Raw genomic sequence first — 14,339 nt, forward strand, 5'->3', positions numbered from 1 at the left:
TCTCGTTGCTTGAGCTCTTGCACCAGAAATGTAAAATCCTTCCTTCTCCTTAAAATCTTTGGAGGAATTTCTTTTAGAACCAGAACTTCTTGATCAGCAATCACGACTTTAGTATCATAGGCAGCTTGTATAACTTCATCTCTAATTTCACTTTTTGCAAAATAAACCACCACATCTCTAGGCAGCTTTCTCTGTCTAGCAATCCATGAGTTCACACGATACACTTTATCCATGCCTCCTTTTATTTCAGATGCTGGCTGATTCAATACCACTTCGAGAGCCTCAGAAACCAGCTGCTTTAAATCTTCCTTAATATTCTCCTTTAAACCTCTAATTCTAATGGCAAACTGCATCTGGAAATATTGAGCAAGACTCAATTCTCTATCCATTTTGTCTCTTAAATCTTCATTCTCCAATACTTTTGCTTCTAATATAGCATTCTTTTGAGTCAAATCTTTGACTTTTTCATCCAAATCTTCCACACATTCAGCCACTTTATACACTGAAGACAAAATGTCTACCTTCATCACGCTGAACTTCTGTTCCATCCTCTCTTCTATTCTCTCCTCCAATTTCTCCAATTTCTCCTCCATCTTTGCAAATTTATCATCCATTGATTGATTAATTGATTCCAAAAGTTTATCCAGAGCATCTCGTAAGTCCTTCGATGTCACTACATCAGGAGGATGTAATGCCTGCAATGATGATTGTTGCACCGGGGAAGTTCCAGCACTCCTAAGAGTTTTAGGGGGAGGTTTAGCCGCCATCTTTTACTTTCGATTGTGACGCACTTTCACTTAGAGTTTAAAAAATCCATCAAGCTCGAGAGTAGAATAAAATAGTCCTCTTCACCTTTTCCTCTTGTACCGCTCTGCTTGCTCTTTTTATTCCATAGTCCTTCCTTCAGGCAGGGGTGGTCGCAGACGCCTGGCTCTGCTCCATAAAGTCAGGAGCAGAGGCGCTGGCCAGCTGGGAGCGACCCAGGCTACGGGGGAGTTCAATCCTTCGGCCGCCCAAGCTGCAAGCTCAGGCGGCCCCGGAGAACTCAACCCCTACCTGGGGCCTCACCCCCTCCTCTTCTCCCGAGGAGGGGGCTTCAAATTCGCCCGAACAGCTGATCGGCGCTGTTTCGGGCGAAAAAAAACTCAGCTGAGCCGCGGGCAGCCCGGGAAGGCTGTCTCCGTCGCTGCGGAGCCACCGGAAGCCCTCTGCATAACGTTTCTCATTTTGAATAATCCCAGCATCTTTGCTTAGAGTTGGAAAAGCAATATGTACAACTCTAAAGAGCCAAATAAGTCAGTGCAGATAATAATGAGCTAGATGGAGAAATGTTCTGTATCAGCTAATACTGTATGTTCCAGTATACTTCATGACCATAATGCAAAAATGTGGATATTGTGTTTGGATGTGCATTGGAGCTAACAATAATGAACTATTGCTTATCAGAGATAACATCTGAACTTGAGGTAGGGTCTTTTAGATGGTTCTAGGAAATGTTTTGTATGCTTACTACAGGAGAATGTAGCTACATTAGCTCAGTGGAGCTGGTGTAAAAGCCTGAAGTAAGGAATGTTACATATAAACCAGAGGTCCCCAACCTTTTGAGCACCCGGGACTGGTTCTGTGGAGTGCATTTTTTCTGTGGACCGAAGGAGGCGTGGTTTCATGTACTGCCCCGCTCAGGGGTGGGGCAGTGCTAGCACCGGTGGGACACTTGGGGGCAAGGCAGCGCTAGCGCCAGCAGGATGCTTGCCGCTAACGTGAGTGTGTGAGGGGTGAGTGCACACGTACACACGTGTGCATTGGCCATCCTTTCAGGCGGCCCAGTAGTGGGTGGCGGCCCACAGGTTGGGGACCCCTGATATAAACAACTAGCAGATGGGAGCAAAATTTCCCAGTAGTCAAATCAAATCTTTATTACAGTCAAAGAGTAGAATAAGGAGGCTGGAGAATAAAAATTTAAAGGCATAAAAATACAACAAAATAAAATTGCATATAAAAAGCTAAAAAAACCTAAAAACTAAAAAAAGTTTTAGAAAGTCTTTAAAAGCTAAAAACTAAAACAATTCTTTTAAAAAAAATCTTTAAAAATGTCTAAAAGAAAGGGTAAGAGCAATAGATGACATAGGGAAACATGGCAAACTAAATCTTATAATACAGAGTACTCTATAGTAACAGTTTAGGTGCTCATTAAAACACTTTTGTGGCACAGCTCATCTTTTGACAAATTTTAAATGCAGCTGCACAGAACTTGGCAACACTGTATGTTTTGGCAGCGTTGGTATTTGAGAATAGCAGAGACTTATACAATTGTCCTGTGCATTCTGGGTAATTATGCAGTAATGACAGTGCTTTTTTTGTAAAAGAAAAAGGTGCAGGAACTCACACATGTCATACAACCCGCCTTGCCTACCCTACAAGGTTCCATCCAAAAAAGGTGCCGAAACTCCGTTCTGAGCGTTCTATGAGAAAAAAAGCCCTGAGTAATGGTGAGGTGAGGCTAGTATGAATGTATCTGTAGTATACACATTCTGTAGTTTTGATGTATCCAGAGACACGGGGTCATTATCTCTTTGAGTAGACCTTCTTTTACTAATCTTCAAGGACAACTGAGGGGACGGCGCGACATTTTGCCAGAGTAAATAAAGGTGGTTATGTATTTCAAGATAGATTAAGTATGCCGTAGAAGAGTAGAATATCTATTGGGTTTATTGGCAATAAAGGATGGGGACCTGGTTAGGTCCAGTTGGTTTTGTTTGCTTTGGCCTGATTATATCTCATCCTGAATAGAAAACCTAGAGAGAAGCCCAAGTATGAGATTTTAGTTGTCACTGTCTTTTTCCATGTGGCCTGGAAATCATCACACAGAGTTAGTGGGACAAGGCCAAGGAGGAAAAGGATAGTCTGAACCAGTATTTGAGTATGGTCATCCATATTCCGGCCTCTACATTCACAAGGCCTGCTTCAGGGTGGCATTAGAGATATATTTTGGGTCTTGAAGGTCCAATCTTAGGAAATCAGACTAAACAAGTTCTAATTGGAGAAGGGGCTCAGCTGAGAACATAGAGAACTTGTGCTAATGGTTTGGCTTCAGATAATTGGAGTGCTGCCAGAATATAGTGGCCACCTCTTAACTTGAGGAATTTAAGGATGGCAGCTGAGCTCTTCTGTGCATTTTCAGTGACATAGTTCCCAGAGGGTGGGGGTTCCTAGTATTGGCAGAGTGTAGGATAACTCCTAGATATCTGAAAGAGGTGAGCTGATCAATCTTGTGGCCATCTATCCATTAAGTGTGGTTCCTTTTGGCAAATGCTATGCTTACTGATAGTTGCGTTCTAGCTGGTCTTCCTTGCAATATTGTGCTAATGCTTTTAAGACCAGTAGATGTTCTTGAGAGTATCGATGCACTGCATAAACAGAGATGTGTCTTCCAGCTAATTTGGGGGAGTGAAAGTATGTATTAAGGAGATGGTCCACCATGGAATTGATAGAGATCCTGAATAGGAATGGGACCAATATGCAGCCTTACTTTAAACCTTTCTCAGTTCCAATGGCACTGGGGGAGATGGCTCTGGGAGATGACATCTGCTTCGAGTGATGTCCCTTCATGAAACATACCTATTAGATGAAGTCAATCAAGGAGGCCTCTAGCTTTTCCCAGAGTTTGGCTTGTGATATGGAATCAAAAGTTGCTTTGAAGTCTATGAAAGCAACGTAAAAGCAGATAGTGGTGCAAGAGGCATATTTTTCAATGAGACGTTGGAGCACTAAGTACTGGTCTATGGTAGCTCATTCTTCTCTAAATTTGGCTTGATCTTCTACAAGTATGTCTCCTTGTTCTAGCCAGTTCTGGAGTTTCCATAGCAGGAGACTGCACAAACTTTGTTGATTGTATTGAGGAGGTTGATCCTCCTCAGTGGTTGAGCAGCATCCTTTTTCCTTTTTTTTTTTTTTGCAACAATAATTGTGTGCTCCCAATCCTTGAGTACTTGCCCATAGGTGTCAATATTAGTAAAGGACAAGGCCAGGGTCAGGGCCCAGAAGCTCAAATTATGTTCAGTCATTTCTGGAGGAATTAGGTCTTCTCCTAGGGCAGGGGTAGGCAACCTTGGCTCTTTTATGACTCGTGGACTTCAACTCTCAGAATTCCTGAGCCAGCTGGGAATTCTGGGAGTTGAAGTCCATGAGTCATAAAAGAGCCAAGGTTGCCTACCCCTGTCCTAGGGCCTTCCCTATTTTCAGCTGACAACCAGATTCCTGATCTGTCACTGGTGAAATTTGTTAAAAGTTTATCTCATAAACAGAAATTCAATCCAAGCTGAAAAAGCCCAGGAAGAAGAGATTAAAAACATTTAAAGAAGCTTTTGCTTCAATGAATAATAATAAATTGATAATAAACGAAACCTAGAAATTTCTACTACAGTTTCCAAAATTCTAGTTTCCTTCCAGTTCTTGCATTAAAGCTCCTTATTGATGTCTGGGGGATTCTTTCTTCGATTGTGCCATGTAATGTAGGGCTCAAAAAGTGATAGATCTCTCTAGATCTCAGGGTTCTTTTAAATTATTTGTCTAGTTTTCCTTTTCTGAATGAAATATGGTTTATGATGATACACCAAATAGAGCCCCAAAGTTAATGGATGATATCTAGATCCATTTCAACCTTACCTTCACTATGTTGAAATGATATTGCCTCAGTTGCTTTGGTTAATACCTTGGCCAAAAGAAAATGGTGGAATTTTCCCTTCTTGGACTATTCCAGGTGATATTATTCCTGACAGCTTAGAGCACAATACATTCAGATGGGCTCTTCACTAACTTGGGTTGTGGTTCCAGCTCTGATCTCTCTTGAGAAAGGAAGATTTTGACTCCTATCTTCCATAACCATTTCCAAAGCCTTCTAAATGAGAATCCCTTGGAGAGTCTCCTAAAATGAAAGATAATCCAGAATGCAGAGGTGATGTTGATAACTGAATCTTGCAGAGAACACTTACTAATTTGTGCTTGAAGAATTTCAGGGGTTTCTGGCTGGTTTCTAGATAAAAGCTATTTTTGCCCATGAAATGTAAATACTGTAGTCCAGATCAAGCTAACTGAAAACTTGAGTAATTCAATATAGAATATATTGAATCCATCATTGGAAGCTAAAGTGTCACAATGTTCTTTTCTACCATCCTGACTCTCTATAACCCAACTGAGACAGAATCAGATTCCTGACTGTGCCACAAGTGTTCCTCCTTTCTTGTTCCTTGTGGTTAGGGGCACACTGAGTACAGATTTTTCAATAAATAAATTTAGGGTTCTCTGTTTCCCATCATGCTGCTTCCCTGTAAACTTAAATAAAAGATTTGGTTCTCCAATCCATATTGGTTCTGCTATAACCAAGTTGTGACTGAAAATAATGACATGAGAAAATAATGAAAAGTACCTCATGTAAGTCTCTGAGCCAATGGGCTACAGGTGCTGATAAATCCATGCTATGAGAATTTCCAAAAAAGGCATGCCTCATCATTTTCTCTTTCACAAATGTACATGAATTTGATATACTGTCATTTCACAGACACAGCACTTTTATAATAATATTTACCTTACTCTCTGTCTTTAGGAGCTAAGCGTGCTGCCAAGAACTTCTTTCTGTGTGTTTGTGTGTGTGTGTGCTAACATTCTGCGTGTTATTCATGCTTGATTTAGTTTTTATTGTGAGTCGATCAGTCTTGGCTTCATTCATTCATTCAATATCTGCCTCTGGACCAAGTTACTAGGTTCCCCATTAGATTCCTTAACTGGTTAACTTATACCAACTTTATGCATAAAAGAGATTTTGAAACCAAATTTGTTTCCATTGCTTGCCCAAGGTTAAAATTTGATTTAAAACTCAGTGCCTTTGTTATTACGTATCTAACTTTTAAGAAATCAGTACGATTTCCCAGTTGTTCAAATCATAGTCTGTATAAGATTAAAGTAACACCATTATTACCATTATTGTTCTTAAGAGATGGGTTCGTGGTGTGGGTAAGTGAGAGGCCAATTTCATGATTTATTTGTAGTCTAAAAATTAAGCCAAAGGTGCTTTTTCACAAGACTTTCTTTCAAGAACACCCAATTGCCTCGTGAAAAAGCACCTTTGGGATAACTATGACCTGGATGACTGAGAATCTCCATAGACATCTGAAAATTAAGCTTAACCTTGGAAAGAGAGGACAAATTATATACCCATTTATAACTGCTATAAAGAAGATCAGAAGTCACTTTTTATTTCTTTTCTGTTTAATAATCACTTTTACTTTGGTTTACTTTCTTTTTTCTTTAAATTGGTATTGTTTTTAGTTTATAAAAAAAATCTTTGTAAAAAAAATATTAAAAATTTATTTATTTTTTTTTAAAAAAGGCCTAAGCCAATAGGCTGAAATGATGAATTGGGACTGGATCAGATGATCTTATCTCGTCCATCCCTTATACATAAAATGAATCATCATCTCTGACTGTCCACGTGGTGATGTAATATTGCACTGCAGGGAAGAACAAAGGGAGAGCCTTGTTGTGTAGCCTGTGCATGTTGAGTTGTATGAGTACCTGCCTTAGGCATGTAAGCCAGCTGGGGGCCACTCCTTCTGTCTCACCCCAATCCACCTGACAGGGTTGTTGTGGGAAAATAGGAGGAGGAAGAATATTATGTATGTTTGAAACCTTGAAGGCAGGATTAATATCTAATACATAGGTAAGTGGGTAGGTGGGTAGGTGGGTAGATGTGAGAGCGGGGGGGAGGGGAGATAGAGAATTCTATGTTCTACAAAGATACTAGAAATTAACTGGAGAGAATATATTTCCCCCTTACATTGAGGTCTTTCCAATACTGATCATAATAAAATTAGAATTACTACCAGCGATTCCATTTCTTACATTTCAGTATAAATAAATCATAAGAAATGGTAAATGACAACAGATTTAGCGAGTTCCAATAAAAACTGAGCTGAACTGTTTTTTATGTTGTGGTTCACCTGTATCTCCACTCCATCCACCCTCACTAGGAATAGCTAATCTAGCCCTAGAAAAGAGTATTTTGGTGGTAGAAGGACATCAAAGGTTTCAACAGCAACAAAAAAAACAGGTTAGGAAAGCACTGGTTTATTTTTTAATCTACCTACGTTACCGCCTATAACTTATAAATACTACAGGTAGGAGCCAAAAACAACATGGCATGCCATGTGCACACCGTGAGATTGCAATTTATTTTATGACTATAATGTTATTTTTAACACTATTATTATGTAAGCCACCACAAATTACTTTTGTGATGGAGGCAGTATAGGGATTCATTAAAAACATACATATCTAGTTATCTATCTACACATCCTGGAAGTAGATTGTGAATGTCTTGCCATGCAGAGAAAACCTGATTTATGGAATATTTGAGAGGCTTGAATAAAATAAGATTTATAGAGAGGAAAGATTGGAAAGCAAACACTGGTCATTTTAGTGATCTTTAGTGGTCAGTGAGCTGTTGAAAAATGAAGAGCAAGGAAATTATTATTTTTTAAATTCCATCTCTTGGTTCCAAACAAAAACCCTCATCAGTCCCAATCAGTCTTAAGGACAGTTTAGCCAAGCATTAAGCTTTGACTAAAGGACTCTTCCCTCCCTCCCATCTTTCCAACACATGCAAAAGACAAACACACTTATGATTGTAGATTGGCTTGCAATTACCATTTTGAGTGAAAGCTATGTAAGCGGGAGCAATTTTTAAAAGCTGAAATTAATCTCTCTCTCCTGCCCTCCATGTTATATTGGTGCCAAAGCTGCCTCGTCTCTTCTATTGACAGCGTTATCTTTCCTTCACCCCTCCCTCCCTCCCTTCCTTCCTTCCTTCCCTCATCCCTTCTTTATTATATTTATATGCTGCCCATCTTCCTGTGGAAGCAATTATGACATTCCAGAAGAGCGTGATTGTTCAGCATCATTTTATTTCAAAACAGCATACTTTTTGCAAGGGGTGTGTGTGTGTGTGTCTGCGTTTGTGTGTGTGTGTGTGTGTGTGTGTGTGTGTGTGTGTGTGTGTGTGTGTGAGAGAGAGAGAGAGAGAGAGAGAGAGAGAGAGAGAGAGAGAGAGAGAGAGATTAGACAAATGCGATATGCCATTTAATAACATCAGTGTCAACTTTTGTGTTGTATTTTCTTACAGATATTTATAAACAATGAATGGCACAATTCAGCCAGTGGCAAAAAATTTCCTGTCCATAATCCTGCAACAGGAGAGAAAATTTGTGATGTGGAAGAAGGAGATAAGGTATACTTCTGATCTTTGATGTGTCATGGATTTCCTTTCTGGCTAGCCTGACCAACAGTCAAGACTAAAACTGGAGCATCTATTTGTGTGCACTTCCATATTTAAGTTAACTCATAATTCATTTCCTCAAGTTTCTGAGCTAAATATAGCAAAGACACATGTAGAGAGAGAGAGAGAGATGGTTAATACTTGGAAGGATTTCTCAGTCATAAATAAGCTTTCAGCAGTTCCAAACCCTTCCATAATTCTGTTGGAAGCAAAATGATTTCCTAGTCAAACCAATGCTTGACTTGGCTTTTCAAGCAGGTTGTGGACCAAGCTGATTTGTCATCCTGCTTGAGTGGTTGCTGGGATTTTCTATTTCTGTGCATCTCTACATGTGGCGTTACATTTTTCATGATGTTTCAATCTACAGTAAATGTTAAACTTGGCAACCTTAAGATGTGGGGATTTCAACTTCCAGAATTCCCCAACCAGGATGGGAGTTGAAGTTGTCGGGTTTGAAAAACTCAGATCTATTGTTTGCTGCCTTAGAATCATTTCTGATTTGATGGTTTTATCAATTAAATAAATTAATATTAATTATTGTTAATAGATGGCTAACAAGCCATTGCTCCCTTCTCATTCAAGACATTTTTTTATTTTTTTTATTTTTATTTTAATTCCATTTATATCCCGCCCTTCTCCGAAGACTCAGGGAGGCTTACAAGCTTAGCAGTAGCCTTCATTCTATGTATATGCCTGCTTACCAGGGCTTTCACACACACCCCAAGCGGCATTATTACAAAGTCAGCTTAATTGCCCCCAACAATCTGGGTCCTCATTTTACTTACCTCGGAAGGATGGAAGGCTGAGTCAACCTTGAGCCTGGTGGGATGCGAACCTGCACTAATTGCAGGCAGCTGGTGTTACTTAAGGAGGCATTAGCCCACTGCTCTACCAAGGCTCATTAACTCCCCCCCTCCCCCCCAATCTCCTATTCTTAAGAGACAGGACTGCTAAACTTGATAAGTAAAGAAAACCCAGCCAAGAAAGGGTAAGGCCATTGTTATGCCTCTTGTTTCCTATACTTTCCACTATATCTGAAGACTGAGGACCACCAGGTCTGGGCTGCAGAAATCTGAAAGACCATGAGAAGGCAGCAAAAGAGTTTTCTGAGTAGTTATGTTTGCTGCCCTTTAGTGATGATCCAAATTTTTGTAGCCCATATACGGTAGCCTTTCTCAAGTGCTCACATGCTGTAATTGTAAAGAGCAGCAAACACAAAAGTTGTTTCCTTGCTATTGCTAGATGGATTGGATAGGTAACTGGAAACAGACATTTTCTTCATTTGATAAGGGATGTTTAGTGCCCAGGACAATCCCAAAATAACAGAGAAAGTATGTTTATCTTATCTTTGGTTTTAACCTTGTTTCTAATCCTTAAGGTTGGATGAAAGAAGGACTCCCTGATAATATAGGAAGATACTCAATCAAAATTGGAAAATCAGATTGGTATGCATCTAATAGTAGTGGCCAAAATTGTGGAAACCTTTTGGGAAAAGTGTACATTTGAGGTTTGATGGCTACTTTTACATCACTTTTTTTGGAGTAATAGCATAACATTATATATCAATGGAAAGATAACTTAATCAAGAATGTAATACAACATAGTTTGTTCAATTATCTGTACTGTACTCTATGAAATGTTATAGAAAAAGGAAGCACAACTTGCTTACATTGATATCAGGTAGCTTTCCTTCATCTGATTGTAGCCAATGAGCATGAGTGTGTTATGTGATCGCTATCAAGCTGGTTGGGTTTTTTTGTGTTCTTTCATTTAGTGAGCTTGTAAAATGTAATAAAATTAAAGTGATGGTGCCAAGAATTGACCGGTTGCCCAGAAAGCAATGTAAAATAGTATTATTAAGTGAACAAGGCTATGGTTATAAAGAAATTAGAAGAAAATTTTGTGGAAACTTAACCCAAGGTGGCATTTCTACTGTACACTTTTCCCAAAAGGTTTCCACAATTTTGGCCACTACTGTAAGTGAAAAGTCCTGGTTTGATTGCAAAAAAGCATTGAAGTTGCAGCAATGGGGCTCCTGTCTGTCCTGAACCATACAGAGAAAAAACTCTGTGACTGATGAAGCCTTATGTTAATTTTTAGAATAGTGAAAGTCATTTAGAAAGTATGCTCTTTGCATTCAGTCCAAAGATTCCTGTTAGAAGTATTTTTAAAACTGCACATTTGCTTAGTACTGACTGATCTCCCCTTGTAATGTTAACTGAATCAGACGCCCATATCCAGGAGTACTTTTTAAAGAGGGCAAAGACATGGTTAATAATGCCATTAATTTTATCGTCTCCTTAAATAAATGAAAAAAGTATTACAAATCAAATCAGTTGCTATTTCATCTGCCTCCAGTTTATTTATTTATTTATTTATTTATTTAATTGAATTTCTATACCGCCCTTCTCCCGAAGGATTCAGGGCGGTGAACAGGGCATATAAATAGAAGTACAAAAGTTAAAAAGGATTAAATTGTTGCCCAAGTTAAAACAATCACAATATAAAAACATTAAAACCCTAACATTCCCCCATCAGGCCAGGCCAGCTTGTTCGAATAAATGGGTCTTTAACCCGCGCCGGAAGGAGCGAAGATCCGGTGCCATCCGGAGCTCAACCGGCAGTTGATTCCATAAGGCCGGGGCGCCCACAGAGAAGGCCCTCCCCCTGGGGGCCACCAGCCGGCATTCTCTGACCGGAGGCACCCTGAGGAGGCCCTCTCTGTGGGAACGCACAGGGCGGAGGGGAGTTGACGCCGGCAGCAGTTTGTTACAATAATTTAGATATTTTTGTTCTTTTATAAAACGTTTTAACAATTTGAGAAAGCGACCATTCAGGTTAATTTTCTGTTAAGTGGTTTTTTTTCCTTCAAATATCTGTATTAATTTATTCAAATTTGTTATAGCCGCCCAACTCTGATGGACTCTGGGTAGTGTAGAAAATAACAACCAGACAAAACATAAAAACACAGAGAGAGCACAAACTAAAATGATATACAAATGATATACAAAACAAACAAAATGCCCCCTCCCAAATACAATAATACATTAACCCAAGGCTTGAGACTAAAGCTTTTCAAAAGGGGGAATGCTCTTGCAGGAATGTGGGGGTCACGAAAGAGAAGGCACACTACTTTGGTCCTGCAAGATTTATTCAAGCCTATGACTCATGAATCTGGCTGATTAAAGTTCAACACCAAATTGGTGCCAGGTAAGGGTGAATGGAATTCAGGAGGGGTTGGACTTGGAGTGCTTTTGGGAATGCAATGAATCTAACCTGATGATGTGTTTAACTCCACCTCCCCCAGCTCTGCCTGCTCTTCTCCTGCATCCACTGCCAGAACCTACCCAATAAGTAGAAACCATTGGAGAGAAGCAGTCTTATCAGATAACCACGTCCTAAGCCATATAGTGTCAACAATTGCTAATACCTAAATCATTTTCTGAAGTGGACAAATCTACAAATCATACAAATAAATGTAAACTCCAGATTCTTGCATTTAGTACATGAACCAATAAATGTTAGGACTTTGATCTGTGCTTACAATTGACACAGCGAAGGATGGATCATTTCAGAGAGCAATTTTTCCTTGCTCAGAAAATCACGTTATAAGGCATGGGATTGTGAAATAAATCCTTCTGCTCATTTTGTTCATTCAAGCTACAATCGCTAGGAAAGACTTGAACATGATTATATTTTTAAATGGTCATTTAAAGTCTAAAGTCCTATTAAGCCTTAGATGTCAATCCCAAAGGTGTTTTTTCCAAAAGGCAACTTGACTATCTTGGGATTTTTTTCCCCTTTGAAAAATGTTTCACATAACATCCAAGAAGGTTCTTCGGGAAAAAGCAAAGAAGTCCAGTTGCCTGTTTGAAAAAACACTTTTCAGACAACTATGACCTGGATGATTGAGAATCTCCATAGACATTTAGATGTCAATCCCATACCTGTCCTGCTGATTTATGAATAGTTTAAACTGTCATAATGTGATTGTTGATAAGTCTAATTAAAAACTTAATAAAAGTATAGTAATTTGTTTATTTTCGCTTGTGTGGACTTCTGTTATTTAGCACCATGGAGCTTAATAATCGTTCTTTCACTAAATAGGTTTAATTTTAATTTTCTATTAATTCATGAACAGGCAAATTCACAGCATGCTGTGGACTTGCTAAGAAGTTTGCTGAAACAAAAGAATGTTTTCCCTTCCATAGATTTCAGCAGAAACACAATTTTCCAGTATTATTCAGTGAGCTACACTTGTGCGTTTTTTAAAAATGGTTAGTGGCTCTGTTACTCTTGAAAGCCAGTTTAGTGTAGCGATTAAAACATTGGGCAAAAAACCAGGACATTGTGAATTCTAGTTTTACTTTGGCATATAAGTCAGCTGGGTAGCCTTTGGCCAGTCACTTTCTCTGAGTCTTAGGAAGGAGGCAATGTCAAACCACTTCTGAAAAACCTTGCCAAGAAAACTTCAATGACTTGTACATGCAGTCTCCAAGAATTGGACATGATTGAATGGAAGGGGAAGAAAATGTCACCCTTATATTTTCTGGAGAAAAAGAGGATGTTAAGGGATGTTAAGGATGTTAAGGGACGCGGTGGCTCAGTGGGTTAGGACGCTGAGCTTGTCGATCAGAAGGTCGGCAGTTTGGTGGTTCGAATCCTGAGTGCCGCGTAACAGAGTGAGTGCCTGTTACTCGTCCCAGCTTCTGCCAACCTAGCAGTTCGAAAGCACGTAAAAATGCAAGTAGAAAAATAGGGACCACTACGGTGGGAAGGTAACAGCGTTCCGTGCGCCTTTGGCGTCTAGTCATGCTGGCCACATGACCACGGAGACGTCCTCGGACAAGCGCTGGCTCTTCGGCTTTGAAATGGAGATGAGCACCGGCCCCTAGAGTCGGAAACGACTAGCACGCATGTGCGGGGGAACCTTTACCTTTTTAATGTGTACTAATGATAGCATTAAGAAAGGAAAATACTTGGAATTGTGCTGATGTGGGCATTTGCAGAATTGTTACTCTAGAAAATAACCACTAATAACCACAATCTGAAAAGTATTGATGTGACATGTGTAGGGTTTTTTTTTTCCCCCACAGGAAGACATTGACAAAGCTGTTAAAGCAGCAAGGAAAGCATTTGAGCTTGGATCCTCCTGGAGGACAGCAGATGCTTCAGAAAGAGGAAGGCTCTTGAACAGACTGGCGGATTTAATTGAAAGAGACCGTCTTCTCTTAGCTGTAAGTCTAATATGCTGGCTCTGAAGGAAACCTGTCTTTTTAAAGATGAGACTCTTTCAATGCCTTTGAGTGCTCCAGTGAAATGATATGTTTTTGTTTTAAGAAGGTTTAACCAACCCAAAGTCATAGTTCATTAGAGAACCCCACATTGTTTCTTTGTTAGAAAAAACTGGCCTATTGTGTTCAGTCAGTTATATAAGACAGATTAGCATCTCCCTTGTCTATCTTAAGCAAGACAGAAAAGTCCCCTAGTGTGATTAAGGTAACATTTCATCAATGCCACTGAAGAAAAATAATGAAGGGAAGATGTCAGCAGGTAATGCTCCCAGTATTAATTTGAAAACCGAGTTGTACTGAGGAGAGTCTCAAAATTTCTTCAAGTTGCCTTTAGGTCAACCACAATTTTAGAAGAATGTTTAAAGTACAAGAACGTTGGGCTTGTTTGGCTGCTTTCCTGCACAAGCCCATCTGATTTGACACTGTTCACCCCAGGATCTGAGAATGAAAAGTACAATCTTCAGTTACGTGTTCAAAGCCTTGATCTTTTTTTTAAAAAAAAAAACATCAAATATAAGTTTGGTGCAGAGATTATCATCTCTCAAACAAGGAGAAAAAAAATGGAGAAATTGAATGAATTCATTGACTAATTTCAAAAAAATGTGGGTGTATTTCAGATGAAGAAATGAAAATGATTGTAGAACCCATCCTAATGGGTTTAACAATTTCTTTTCCATTCTTTGCTCGGCCCACAAAACCAAATGTACGAATATAAA

General features: G+C 39.4%; 1 protein-coding gene across 2 annotated transcripts in view; it reads left to right on the forward strand.

Annotated features, from left to right (window-relative positions):
* The window catches only part of ALDH1A1 (aldehyde dehydrogenase 1 family member A1), a 52,569-nt gene that overhangs the window by 12,402 nt on the left and 25,828 nt on the right, over positions 1-14,339 (forward strand). For both annotated transcript variants that reach the window (XM_081320303.1, XM_081320302.1), the window contains 2 exons: positions 8,177-8,281; positions 13,426-13,566. In XM_081320303.1, the coding sequence (XP_081176429.1) occupies positions 8,177-8,281; positions 13,426-13,566 (246 nt within the window). The remainder of the gene's footprint in view (positions 1-8,176; positions 8,282-13,425; positions 13,567-14,339) is intronic.

This window comes from Vipera berus (genome assembly GCF_964194415.1).
Source record: "Vipera berus genome assembly, chromosome: 2".
In the NCBI taxonomy this organism is placed as follows: domain Eukaryota; kingdom Metazoa; phylum Chordata; class Lepidosauria; order Squamata; family Viperidae; genus Vipera; species Vipera berus.